Genomic DNA, 14,597 nt, shown 5'->3' on the forward strand with positions numbered 1-14,597 from the left:
AGAATTGGATTTGCTAGGACTGGGGTTACTTAGTGATCTGTCAATAAGTCCAAAAATTCACCTCCCACATACACTTTACCACCAACCTTTCAAATCAACTCACATGAACTAAACATCCATACGGTATTTTAAGGCTGCATCATTATTCTTATTAGTTATAAATAATATACCATTTTAACTAGAAGGCCTTGAAGGGTACATAGAAACTAAAGCAAGAAAAATATAAGTAAAATGACCATAACAATGTAAACAAAAATAGCAAATGATGTCAACAAAACTTGAGTCAAACTCCATAGTTAATATTAATAAAACATGATCAAAAGTTAGAGGACATAGGCTTCTTTTCTGTTAATAATCAATAACTTTCTTTTTCAGGGAATATACTTTGCAGAGAGTTTGTGGGGGACTTTTTGGGAAGTATCTATTGTCCAAAATTAAATTAAATTGCCCCCAAAAGGTTACATTGTGTTAAGACTTGAAATATCAAAAGGAGAGAACAGAGTGAATAAAGCACAGACCTGCCATAAACTATCCCTCTCTCCAACATCAGGAAGGAACCTTTCCTGAAGCAGCTAAGAAGGATCAAAAAGCACATCAGAGCAACAAGTCTATTCAAAGTCTAGTGTGTGTTTCCTCAGCCTTTATAAAGAAATCAAAAAATGGGATGTGGAAGGCCAGGAAGCTCCAAAATCTGTTCTCTTACATGAGATATTTTCACTAAAAGGAGAAAGATTATGATTTATGAGAAGACCCATCTCAGATAAATGGGATCAGAAAAATAGTCCAGCAAGTATGTTTCCTCTCTAGCAATTTTTTTTACATTTCACAGCAAAGTTAGTCAAGGAGGAGGAAAAAGAGAAATGAATGTCAATAAAACATGGAAAAAATACCCAGAAGAGAACAAAAAAGAAGTTTGGATGAGGACATGAACAAGAAGGGCAGTGCTGGTACTGCCATATTCAAGCTGATGTGTTCTTTAAAAAAATAAGTTGTATTTGGTACGTTGATGGGTTTAAATGACATTCTCTTTTTCTGTCTTTTGCAAATGGAAACATTCATTGAAGATTATCATAGTCTTAATAAAAATATGTATTTAAAAACATTTTAAAACAAAGTAAAATAAACATCTAAATATGGCCATTTGCCAAGGATGTTTAAGGAGATTGTTGGTCAGTTATAGTTAGTGGATAAGATGGCCTTTGAGGTGCCTCCCAACTCTCACATTCTGTGATGATGAACAGTGTTACTGTGAGGAAAAGTGCTTTGTAAGCTTTAATGCTCTAAAAAGGTGGAAACTTTTATTGCCTCTAACAAAATTAAAGCCTACACATAATAGGGTATTCTCTGTCACCTTAATAAGATATACTATACAAGTATATAGCACATGATAAATGCCTGAATTAATATTTTTTTCAAAATAAACATGATTTTGACAGAAGGTTCAGACTCCTTAACCATGCAAAAGCATCCAAAGATCAACAGGAAAATGAAGCCAAGTGGAGCTCTTGAATTGTTAGGGAAATTTGTACTCAATGAAAAGAAGAATGTCATTTCAACAGCCCTCCATTTCTCTGAAGTACATTCTTGGACAGTTTTACAAACCTATAGGAAGAAACTATCCTCACTACCCTTAAGAAATCTGAAGAAGAGAAGTCCTCAACTATGTGGAACAGATACCATACCATTATAGGCAGAGAGCACTTCTCCATAAATGCAGGAGTCTCCAGTAGATTCCAACAAAACACAATCTCTTAGACCTCTTCTCACCAGAAAGGTCAAGAACAAGGAAGTTATTTAACAGAACTGTTAGGTATTATAAAATAATTTTTTTGTTAAAGCACTACACTATGTGAGTTTTAATAGTAGTTATTATGAGACAAGAAATTACAGATTTCTGGGGGGAGAAAGCTCTTTTGTTCCTCTAAGGCAGCAGTTCTCAAACTTTTTGGTTTCAAGACCTTTTTACACTCTTAAAAATTACTAAGGACCCATTTATACTCTCAAAAAATTTAAGCAGACCTCAAAGAGATTTTGTTTATGTAGGCGATGGCTATTGGTATTTAACATGGAAATTTAAATTGATAAAATCTTAAAATATTATTAAGTTTGAGAATAACAAAGCTATTAATGCAAACAAATAATACATTTGTTTCAAAAAATAACTTTCTAAAACAAAAAAAATTTAATGAGAATAAAATTCTTTTTCATACTTTTTGCAAATTTCTTTACTATATGGCTTAACAGAAATGAGCTGGACTCTTGTAGCCACCTGTGCATGCAATCTGTTGCAATAAAACATTGTTGTAACTGAAGTATATGAAGAAAATCCAACTTCAAACAGTTATATGGTTGGAAAAGTGAAAAATATTTTAACAGGCAAATAATATTTTACTATTATCATGAAAATAGTTTTTACCACCTGGTTTACCTGGGTTCCATGAGAGGTATCAGGTCCCTTCAGAAGTCTAAAGACCACACTTTGAGAACTGTGCTGTGAGGCATTATTTGACTACCTCCTCAAAATTGAGGGATGGAAGAAAAATATTTTTTCCCTCAGTTTACTTTTCCCCCCCTTCCTAGGTCTTTATTTATTTTTCTAAAAAGACAGTATAACTATATTAGTAAAGCAAGTCATAACACATTTTTATTTTTCTAAACTAATAAGTTAACTTTAGAACTGGAAACAAAGTTTTAAAAAATATTACATGTATTACAACTTCCCCCCCCCCAAATTTCCATCTTTTCAGATCCACCCCATAGTCTCCTTTCTTGATTTTCATTGAAATAAATCTTCCAAAACCTGTTTTTCCATGGCTTCAACATTTCTGGAAATTTTCTCTCTAAAACAAGAATCCTGAGAAATATTTCTAAAAAGTCGTTAATCTCCCTGTATGACATGCTTACATGAAATAAGGAAGATGGACTAGATAGTCTCTCACAAGATCTCTTCTGCCTCTTGACTTATTCCAAAGCATGGTAAATAAGCCACATGCTGGCTCCTAATATAAAAGCGGCAGGAGAGGATGTATTGGAGACTATGGAAAGGATTTATATTCCTTGGATTTACCATCTTATTCCTATATCATGGGACTTCTCCAAGGACGAGTTTTAGCTTGATATGTTAGACCCACGCTCTTACAAGAACTGAAGGGAGATGCCAGACTGCTTCAAGTTACTGACGATAATGTCCAGCTGGTCTTTGCTGAAGGGGCTACTCAGATCAGTGAAAACTTCAATATGTTTCCTCTCAAACTTCTTTCCACTAGAAGAGAGAAAATTATTGTATTAGGAAAAAATTACCTATGTTATTAGGAAAGTGACTGGGAGAAACTGTTCTACTCAGAGACCAAAGAAGTAAATCAAAATGAAATTAATATGGTTTTAATAGTTCTGGTGGTTTTTAAAGGTATATAACAGGGGTTCTTAAAGGTATAAAACAGGGGTCCCAGTAAAGTATCATTTTTTTCAACCTGGAAGAAGTTCCTGGGTGTCTAAGAAGAGATTATATGCCTTAAATATTGTTCCAATTTCCACTTAATAAGAAACATGGTCAATGTGACTAAACAAGCTCTCTTAGCTTCCTCCTCCCAACAGCCACTGCTCCCTAAGAACATGTGTCAGAGGTGAATCCAGTTTGTAACCTATTTCTGGTGCTACTAACTAATGGCAGATAGGAAAGAGAATCCTCCATTTTGTCCTTTCATGGAAATAAGTGTTCCTTTGGACAGGTAAGGAATGAAAATGATGGCAGCCTTTAGAATTAATTGCAAAAATCAATTCACCAGCATGTCAAGGCAGTGAAATAGATTTGGCTACATGAACATGTGCCACAAAACTTGAAATCTGCAAGAGATTTCAATCTCCTCATTTTACTAATAAAGAAACTGAGACCCTGAGATTCCAAGTGATAGAGCCCAGGTCTCCCCAGTCTCAACATCATGTTCTTTCCTCCACATCATGCCATCATCCTCTCAGGTACACCTGAATCACAACATTTACTGACATGGCTTATTAACAATTGTGTGTTAAGCCAAAAGTTTCATGTTCCAGGGATATTCTCCGTGGCTATACAGTCCTCTAACCTTAACAAACTAAATACTGAATACACCTTGTAATGAAGTAACCAATGGAGTTTTGTGTGAACACACCCAGAGCTAAGTAATCATGCTACTTGGTTAACAAAGAATTAATTGCCACCCTGCTATGAAAGACTTAAAATATCTTCCAATGGCTTCCCCAACTCCCCTTGGCTGCCAATACTTACATGGTTTCCTTTTGTATCACATCCATGCACACAATCAGAGCATCGAGGACTAATTCAGTTAAGGGAAAAAGGCATGACCAAGCAACTCCTTCATCCTGAAAATATATAACTATTTCCCAGTTATTTTCCAGTCTGAGTTATGTAGTTACAGCTGACATTTACATAGTGTCTAAGTCAGGTTCAAAAAGCTTTTTACATTTGTCAACTGATTCTCCCAACAATGTTGTCAGGTAGGTACTGTTATTATCCCCATCTTATAGATGAGCACCTGAGACTGGAGAGGCTGAAGAGCTTTCCCAGAGTCACAAAGGTACTGAATGATTGAAGTTCTGTCCACTGCACCACCTCCCTACGCATGGCCCTATGTGGAAGAACTACCACTTAGAGACCCCTGGCTGTAAATTGAGTTTTATCATCACAGTCATGCAGGGCAGCCTCATTCACAACAGAACACATCCAACTCAATTCAATAAAACGGAAAACCTTTTATTCAAAATTGCAGTGTGCCTAAAGCTGAAGTACTGCACACAATCCAGTCTGCCACACTTCCATAGAAAAACAACTGGAAAAGGTTTCAGAAACAATTGTTAAAAGGATAGGGAGGCAGCCATATGAGAACAGTCTTTAAAAAAAAACTTTTAAAAAGAGCCTGCAAAAAAAAAAAGAACCTAAATATATGGGCAGGGTACACACGGGATTCTAACTTACATTCTCAAAAATTAAAAGACCCCCCCCCCCAAAACTTAGAGGAGTAAACTGAGGTCAAATGGTTCCTCCCCAAAAATTTATAGATGACTCATTTACAATCAGTTAACAAAACTAGCAATTTGATGATGATAACACAACAACAGCTAACATTTATTTAACACTTACTACGTGTTAGGCACTGTGCTGAGCATTTCACAAATATTAGCTCATTTGATCCTCACAACCTTGGGAAGTAAATGCTATCATTATCCCCATTTTGTAGATGAGGAGAATAAAGCCAACAGGGTTAAGTGATTTGCCCAGGGTCACACTGCTAGTAAGCGTCTGAGGCAGGATTCAAACTCAGGTTTTCCTGATCCAAGGCCCAGCGCTCTATCCACTGCATTATGTAGGTGCCTATCTTTTCAGGAAACATCCTTTAGATAATGATAGCAATCAACTAATAAGCATTTACTAAGTGCCCAGGAGCTAGGCAAGTGCTGAAGATACAGACTTGAAGGAAACCGCCCTTACTGCGCCTCGAGGAGCCACATTCTATTGGAGGGATGTACAATATGTATATAGCACTGGATGGAATATGGTATTCATCAACACTGGTCTGGAGGGGCCAACAAATCCCCACTACAACAGGCAGCACAATCCTAGATTTTCCCTGAGAAGAATGGTGTTTTAGAAGATAGAATTTGATGATCAGTGGATCCAATATGTGCTTTGTAATATGCCAACATGCCTAACAGGCTTTCCACTGAAGTTTAATAATATAATTTCTTTTTTAAAGATCACAGGAAAACTTAAGGTTATGTTAAGTTTGATGCTAATCTGATATACTTTATTCACCAAGTGGAAAATTATGGAAACAACCTAAGTTTAAAGAACTTCTCTTTCCTGAATACTGCAGATTTTACTGAGTAAGAAACATTATTACCAGACAGCAGTAGTTCTGGCTTATCACTATCAGTACAACAGCACCTCCCAGTGATGAAGCATAATATTACTGAGAGGAGGTTTTCTTGTCTGAACCTGTGATTTTATTACTAGCAGATACTCCCAGTGAGGAAATTTCTTTTACCTATGCAGATCTTCAACCATTCTGTGATTTATAGTTTTAGAGTCTCCTGGGGTTACTGAAAAGTCAAATGACATTCCCAGGGTCATAAGCCAGTACGGGTCAGAGCTGGAACTTGGACTTAGGTCTTCGTGCTTCTGAGAGAACAAAGAGGCAGCTCTTTTGTACTACATTGTACTACAATTCCTCCTGCTGACAGTTTAAAAGATGCTCTTATAAGATGACCCGCTGGAGACATACATAAATATAGACATCAGAGTTACTCTTTAGCGTAATAAGGGCTATACTCCTTAGAAAAAAACTGGGAGAGATTAACAGGAAATACTTTCCAGATACATCCTTCTCTCCCTTCAGCCTTCTCTTACTGTCTTGGTCCTTTCTCTGTACAACTTAACCTACCAACCTATGCATTATTAGTATATAGGGAGACAAATATTATAAACAATGTAGAATTGTGTACTTAGAACTAGAAGAGAACTCAGGTCTCCAATTCAAAAGTCCTCATTTTTGAGGAAACTAAGAACCAGAAGGACTGGAGTTCTTCATGGTATCATGAAAAGTTCACTGCTTTTTGAAGTTGGGACCTGACCTGTGAGACACTTAGCATTTCTGGCATTTAAAGTTTCTTATCTAATATGAAGGGATTAGATGAGATGACCTCTGAGGTCCCTTCCAGTTCTGATCCGCACTCCTAAATGGCAGAATTACACATGTAGTGAACCAACACTGGAATCAGCAGCCTGGTCCTCCTGACTCCAAAGTGAAGTCTTTCTTTTGTATCCTCTCCATCACCAGCACTGCCCTCAAAACCAAAAGCCTCTTCACACTGAGCCATGACTCCAATGGCAACCACCTCATCACCCAGCTTTCTACTCTTGCAGATTAAAGCAAAGTACTCTTGTGGACGAAAAAAGGATACAGTCAGCTTGTCTAGAGCCTGGCTGAATTGAGCCTTGAATGTCTTCCAACAATTTAAAATCTGGTAGCATTAGGTGTCTGTGTACAGTAATATTCTGATACTGATCCCCACTGGCAAGGTCATTCTTAGTGGTATCTGTACCAAAAAGAACTAAAGCAATTTCATCTTTAGTCTCAGCAAACACCTGAAGAAAAAAAAAATGAAGGTGCTAAATTATGCACATGATTTGTAAAATGCAGTTTTTACACATGCTAAATCTAACCTTTAGTCTGATGTCAGAGGAAATGATAACCATGTCCCTTTGTACAACATGGCCTCTGTTAGCAGCAAAGCATTGATGGCAATATCTTTATTCCACTGAGATTTTAAGTTAATTTTGTCCCCAATCTAAACATGGTTCTAAGTACAAGTCTAAGAAAATAGCTCTGAGTGGTTTTCAACTTATCCAAATCCTATAATTCTCATTATGAGCTAGTATTCAGAGGTGATGTGAAAACAAACCAAAAAACACAGCCAGAACCAAAGAATATTCCCTCAACCATTTAATTACTAATGTTGTTTTAGTTAGATTTCAAACAGGTAAAAAAGGGTAGCTATAACTGTGTCTGTGATTCAGTCTGCTTAAGGGTTGCTATGAGGATCATGTCAGATAATGCATTTAAAAATCACTTTGAGGGGCAGCCAGGTAGCACAGCGAGTAAGAGCACCGGCCCCAGTGTTGCGATGACCTGGGGATCAAATCCGGGCTCAGATACTTAGAACCACACCCAGAAATAACTGGCCATGTAACCTTGAGCAAGTTACTTAACCCCAATTGCTTAAAAAAAAAAATCACTTTGAAAAAGCTAAACTAAGGTTGACTTAGCCTTCTCCATAACTGACCCCTTAACAAAATTTTCTAGTTATGTTTGTTTATTTGGCATTCTAAGCAGACATAACAATGTAGAAAACAATGGTATAGTTACCTGACGCTGCAAAAACATGGTCATCACCTTCTTGGCTTGTTCAAATGAAGACTCCTCACCAGGAAAAGAGTTGTGCATGTTAAAGCTCACATCTAGGCATAGCACTACAGCTGCCTGAAAGGAAAATCCCAAAAGCTATTAGAAGATGTCCAGCTGCATACAACTAATACCATTAGAAGAAATCTGCCTATTGCTTATGTCACTTAAAAACTTGTACTGACATTTGTAAACACAATAATGACACAAATTCTTGACATTTTTATCTTTATCACAGAGAACTCATAATAAACCTGACTCTTTCAGAAATCTATCTAAAAAGTCATCTTTTTTAAATTTCTAATTTTAGGACTTCAAGGTCTAAGATTTCATTACGGTCTGAACTACACACCTTAAGATAACTGCTTTGCAGCTGTGTGGAGACTTAAGGTATAGACCAATTAGGAGGTGATTAAAATATTCCAGGACGTGATGAAGGCCTATAATAAAGTTGCGACTGAGTTGAGTGACTGAAGGACAGAGATAGAAAAGTCTGGAAGAGGGATGGGTTCTGAGGGAAATTTTTTAAATTTTGTGTTAAATTTTGGACATGCTGAGTTTTAAGATATCTAAGGTATATCCAGTTGGAGATTTCCAAGAGGCAGTTTGATATGTGAGACTGGAGGTCAGAAGAGAAATTGTTGTTCAGTCGTGTCCAACTTTTTGTGGCCCCTTTTGAGATTTTTTTGGCAAAGATCCTATAGTGGTTTGCCATTTCCTTCTCCTGTTCATTTTACAGATGATGAAACCAAGGCAAACAGGGTTAAGTGACTTGCCCAGGGTCACCCAGCTAGTAAAATGTCTGAGGCTAGATTTGAACTATGGCAGATGAGTCTTCCTGATTCTCAGCCTAGTGCTCTGTCCCCTTCACCACCTAGCTGCCCCATTGTGGGGGAAGAGAAATCAGGGCTGAATAAGACTGAAAATCATCTGCATGGAGATGATTGAATCCATAGGAGCTGAGGAGATCACACGTAATTATGTGCATCCGTGTTACCTTTCCCCTAGCCCATTGGACTATCAATTCCTTGACAGCCTAGACTGTATACTCTGCTCCTAGCCAGTGACTTGCACTCAGTAAGAATTTAATAAATGTTTAATGAATGAACCCTAAATACCTCCTTAAAGGGAAAAATGAATGGGACTTGACAACTAAAAAATTCTTTCCAACTATATCATTCTATGTTTTGGCGACTATATAAACCCAACTACAGTGGCAAAGTGACTCTGAAGGGACTGACAGGTGCCATACGCTCAAGCCTTCTGAGCCATTATTAGAGCTTTTTGACAAAGGGTGTAGAGCATGAGTTTCTCCTGGACAACCTGCCAGAAAATGCTACATTTAGTGGGTATATTCTTTATTTAAAAAAAATAAAAAGTAGGTTCTGAGGTAATTTTTTCCTATTCCTTTTTTTTTCTACAGGAATATGATGTGAAAAGGCATCCAGACTTTCCTATTAACACCCATTCCAAACACCATTAATCAACCAGCATTTTATTGAAGACACTTGCTTTGAATCAGGGAAAAGGGAAAAAGTTCTTGCTCTCTAATAGAGAAAACATGTAAATAACTAGGTACATTCAAGATATATTTAAAGCACATGGAAAGGTAGACAGCTAATTGTGAATCGAAAAAAAAAGTTAGAGAAAAAAATATTATGGTCTTGGACAGAATCAGTGAGACTCACTCAAGGTGGAAGGACCGTCAGAAACTACCTAAACCAAATCACACACAAATCACCTTCACAATACCACGCCCCCCCCCCCAAAGTGACTGATAGCCTTTAATTGGGAACTCACTACCACTGAGACACCCTGTTCCATTTTTGTGTCAAAATCTACCTCTTCACAGTTTACACCCTCTAGACCAGGTCTGCCCTCTGAAAGCCAAGGTGAACAATTCTGATCCCTCTTGTTTCGGAGACCCATAGGGATCAAAAGATTTCAAAATAGAAGCACGTGACCTACGACAACCTCCTCCTTTTTAGAGATGAAGAAACTAATGCCCAGAGAGGTGGAGTAATTTGAACACAGTCACACTGGTTAGTGGCAGTTACCCTTCAAAGACAGATTTTCTGACTCCAAATCCTGGGGGGTTTTGTAATTGTACTTTAAAACAACTAGGTTGTGTTTCTCTCCCAGTCTTCCCAACCCCTAACTCTTCCATCTTTTCTAACGTAAACTAAGCATCCCGGGACCTTCTTCGATCAGAAAATCTGGCCACACTGCACCTGCGGGCAGAAGAACCGCTAGGTTTAGCACAAACCATCAGGCTATGAGCTGCAGGAATTAAGAAATGGAAGGGGCTTAGAGATCATCTCCTGGGGGTTCTAAAGCAGGGGTCTGTGATCTTGGTTTTTTTTATATAAAATATTTTACATTTCAACACAACAATTATGTAATATGTTTCAATTACATGTCAACATGTTTCAATGTAATCATATTTCAGTAGAATATATTTCAGGTCTATTTCAATGTAATCATTTCAATTCTATTTCAACAGGACACAATGCAATACTTCTCAGTTACGCTTCCATATAATCGCATTTCAATATAATAGGTTTTAATATATTTGCATCATATTTCAACATAATCCATTTCTGGGTAATTGCCTTCCTTTGCAATCCTACTTATTTTATGCACTTAAACGCATTCTATCGATTGTCTCTGTGGTGTACCACGAAAGAGAGCGAGCTCCCTGCGGGCAGGGGCCTTCTTTGCGTACGAGCCTAGCACACCACACTGCAGGCTCTTCATAAACGCCTGCGGACTGAATGAATGACTGAGAAGGGGTCCTGGTCACAAACAGAGCTAGGAGCCCCCGCTTCCAGTCCCGCCAGCTTTAGGAAGATACGACACTGAGGTCGGGATTTAGGGCCCCGCCCCTCCCCCGACTGTCCTCCGCCCCGCACCAGCGCCTAGGACTATGCCCGAGGTTGGAAGAACAGACGCTCCCGGGGCCCGTCAGAAGCGGCGCTCCAGCGCCACCAGGAAGGCCCTGACCCTCCCGCCCGCCCGACCCCCGTTCGCGTCCGCAGCAGCCCCAAGGGAGCGTCGAGGCTCCCTTCCCTGGACTCGCTCTACCTTATTCCCAGACCACGCCATCTTGCCGCCTCTCGCGAGGTTCTTCCCTCCGTCTTTTTCGAGCGGGAACCGAAACTACAACTTCAGTTCCGGAAGAGCCTCGGACTAGGGAGTGAGGGGGCAGGGAAAGGAAGGGAGACTTAGGGCGCAGGCGCGCTGGCTGGAAGAGGAGAGCCGGAAACTGGTGCCCGGGAGAAGGAAGGAGAGAAGCGCAGGGGCTGCACGAGAGAGCCGCGCATGCGTACTGGGCTTTGTCTCCCCTCTCCTCAACCCTACCTCACCCAACTTCCGGTACCCAACCCAGCCTTGACCCACCCAACTACTCTTAGCAAACTCCTTATCTTTCTTCCCTTCCCCTGCAATGAGACCCCGGGAAACGAAGTAAATGAGATAATGATCCTCAATGTCTGCTTTCCTTCCAGATTACCTCTAAACTCCCATTTCTTTACCTGACTCAACAATTATTCTCTGAAGATTATATTACAGAAAGTTCTAGAGCAGGGAGCCGCCTTAGGAACCAGAACATGGAATGGGAAAGGAGCTCTTAGAATTGGAAGAACCTTTAGAACACAGATTGTTAGGATTTAGAACGTAAGAACTGGAAGCAGCCTTGGAAGGGAGAATGTTACAGCTGGGAGAGCCCTTAGAAAATAGAGTATTAGATTGTTAAAATTGGAAGGACCTTAAAATACACATTACTAGAAAACGTAATGTTCAGTGTGTAAGGAGCTCTAGAATAGAGAATATGAGAACATCAGGTGTTAGGACAAAATATTTGAACTGGGAGCCATGTTGTTAGAACATAGAATATTAGACTTCAAAGCATCTTAAGATAAATTAAAGAGCTGAAAACAGGCTTGGAACACAGGATAGTAAAACAAAACACTAGGACAGAACATAGAATTCAAGAGTGGATTCTGATGAGTTGAAAGAGCTATTTAAACGTAGGATGGTGTCCTTACAAAAGGATCTTAGAATACAGATCTTAATAACATAAAATGAGATAGGGATAATGAACTGGGACAGATAATACAAATGGACAAGTTGGACCCAAAATTGAATAATTTTGAATAAGAGAAGGAAAGTGGGCTCTTTGGAATTGAGGAAAAGAAAAATTGTTTTACTGATCCTCAAATTTCCCATGAAAGCAAAGCCCCATCTTTTTACTACAAACATTCTATTAGCATTACCATACAGCAAAGGAGGGTCATGATGAAGGGTCTTATCAAGTCTAGAAAACCACACAGGCTTCCCACAGGGGTCTCTATAAGTTTAAATTATTTATCCCGTATATGAACTGACGCCAAGTGAAGTCAGCAGAACCAGAAGGAAGTACATGGTAACTGCAATTTTGAAACAATGATCAACTGTGAAAGACTTAGCTACTCTGATCAATGCAATGCTCCAAGACAATTCCAAAAGATTCATGATGAAAAATGCTATCCACCTCTACAGAGAGAAGTTATGGATTCTGAGTGAAGTTTGAAGCATAACTTTTCACTCCTTTTTTTTTGCAACATGGCTAGTACAGAAATAGGTTTTACATGACTTCATATGTATATGGATATCATGTTGCTTGCCTGCTCTGAATGGGGGAAGGACTGAAGAGAGGGAGAGAATTTGGAACACAAATATTTTTTAAAACTGTTTAAAATATTTTTTTTGGTAAAAAGTCATATAAATACATAATTTATCCATAAACCAAGCCTGACTACCTTCTTCTGGATTGTTATCAGAGCTGGCTTCAAGATTCAGGCCATTCTGAAAAATTTCCTGGAATACATAATAGAACAAATGTTGAGAGGACAGTGTTAATGCATTAAACTGCACTATGACTTTTGGGACAGCTTGTTTATTAGGGTCACTTACTAGACGTCCTGAAGAAACTCCATTCCTGCTTCTTCCACAGCATAAGTTGTTCTTCATGAATATCTATGTGTATGTAAGGAGGATGTTATTATCCTTTTAGAGTTCAGTTTCTCAGGATGCATAGCCATGGGAATATCTAGTTTCCAAGTGTTCGATAACTCCCAGAATAGTCTCAAGGATTCTAGATAGTAGTTCCCAGAATCATAGTGACAGTCTTACTGAGGCTGCACCATGAGATAAAGAGTGACAATGTAATATGTATTCTACATATTCACCATTCTACATTTAAATACATAATCTACACTTGTTGCAGAATAATGATATTGCTAAAGTTAACCTGTGACCTTAAAGTTGGCAAGATGCCTTCTTTGTCTGTTGCCCTATAAAGCAATATGTGTCCCTCTACTGGTCCCCATTGAGGATTGAGAGGATTTAGGGGAGTGTACAAGTTGTGCTGGTCTAGATTAACCCCATGGAGACATAGGGTAGTTTCCCCCCCTTCTCACAGGCCCCTGTAAGGAGACTGATTAGGGAATGCTGTAGGAACTGGTTTTCCCACAGCCCTCTAAGAAGACTAGATTAGAATAAAGCTCATTATTAACCCCATCCGAAGCTGTCTGCCTGTCTGACCAGATCAAGAGTGAACCTGTTAGAGGCTAGAGACCAAGAACTCCAGTGCCTGCTGTGTGTTATCTGTGAAATACTATGTTAGCTAGTAGTGATCACTGTTTCCTTTTCTAAATGTTTACAAACCATTTATCTTATATTCCATTGTAAACCTTTGTTTTTGAGCTCATTGATCTGCTTTTTTTCTGAAAATAAGGATGCCATTTGTTCACCTTACACCAGCTCCCATTCTTCATGATGTGTCATTTTTTCACACACAAAAGTAATTGTTTTATTGATGCTTTTTCTTTCATACATCCTTGTCACTTCCCCAAGACTCCTCCTATTTTTGCCTGCACTCTCCTTTAAAAAAAATTTCAGGTGCACAAAACAAACCAATATTTCAGCACATGTGATAGAAGAGGTCACATTTTGCAGCTATTGTACACCATCTCCCTTACTCAGTTCCCTGCTTGGGAACCTGGCAAGGTATTTACCCAGGGTTTTTCACTCATATAAAAAAACCTCTCTCCATCATTGCTTAGGGTATTGAGAAGTGATTCAGGACATCAGAGCAATTCTGATGGTCTCTCCTGACCTGAGGCAAAACAAGCACCAAGGACAGGCTCTGATACTAATCTCAAACCCAGTAGGTACCATCTCTGCTCCTATATCCCAACACTCTTCAGGCACACTACCTTAATTTGTATCTCTGCATTTTTCTCATTGGGGTAAGGTAGAAATTTCCCCTCAAAGGCCTTGAAATGTTGGCAAATCCTTCACAGCCAGGCAATGGTAGTGGATGCTAGACTTTACTGGGAGTATGCAAATTTCTCTCCCATCTGTCCCCTTCAAACATCTGGATACTGCCATCTCAGGTGCAATGATTATTGAGATAGAAATCAGGCAGAAAAAAACCTCAAAGAGAATTTCAATGTATTTGTAGTTGCTTGTTATACAGCCAACTGCAGTTGCCCTACTCTCCATTTCCCAACCAAAGAACTTGTTTTGTCTGACTGTCCAATTTACTCCAGTTCCACCTCAGCAGCCAATCAACCTCCTGTCCCTTAACCACATGGT

At 38.9% G+C, this 14,597-nt stretch overlaps 1 protein-coding gene across 1 annotated transcript in view; it reads right to left on the reverse strand.

Annotated features, from left to right (window-relative positions):
* Positions 1-11,208, reverse strand: part of XRCC5 (X-ray repair cross complementing 5) — a 131,942-nt gene extending 120,734 nt beyond the window's left edge. The window contains exons 1-5 of the mRNA XM_069075187.1: positions 11,043-11,208; positions 7,923-8,036; positions 6,958-7,141; positions 4,265-4,313; positions 3,140-3,262 (exon numbers count right to left, since the gene is read on the reverse strand). Coding sequence (XP_068931288.1) covers positions 3,140-3,262; positions 4,265-4,313; positions 6,958-7,141; positions 7,923-8,036; positions 11,043-11,063 — 491 coding nt within the window. The 5' untranslated portion in view covers positions 11,064-11,208. The remainder of the gene's footprint in view (positions 1-3,139; positions 3,263-4,264; positions 4,314-6,957; positions 7,142-7,922; positions 8,037-11,042) is intronic.
* Positions 11,209-14,597: the final 3,389 nt, after the last annotated feature.

The sequence above is a fragment of the Petaurus breviceps genome, unplaced genomic scaffold, assembly GCF_028583685.1.
Source record: "Petaurus breviceps papuanus isolate PSGF00001 unplaced genomic scaffold, PetGlider_PUasm1.0 90903, whole genome shotgun sequence".
Classification (NCBI taxonomy): domain Eukaryota; kingdom Metazoa; phylum Chordata; class Mammalia; order Diprotodontia; family Petauridae; genus Petaurus; species Petaurus breviceps.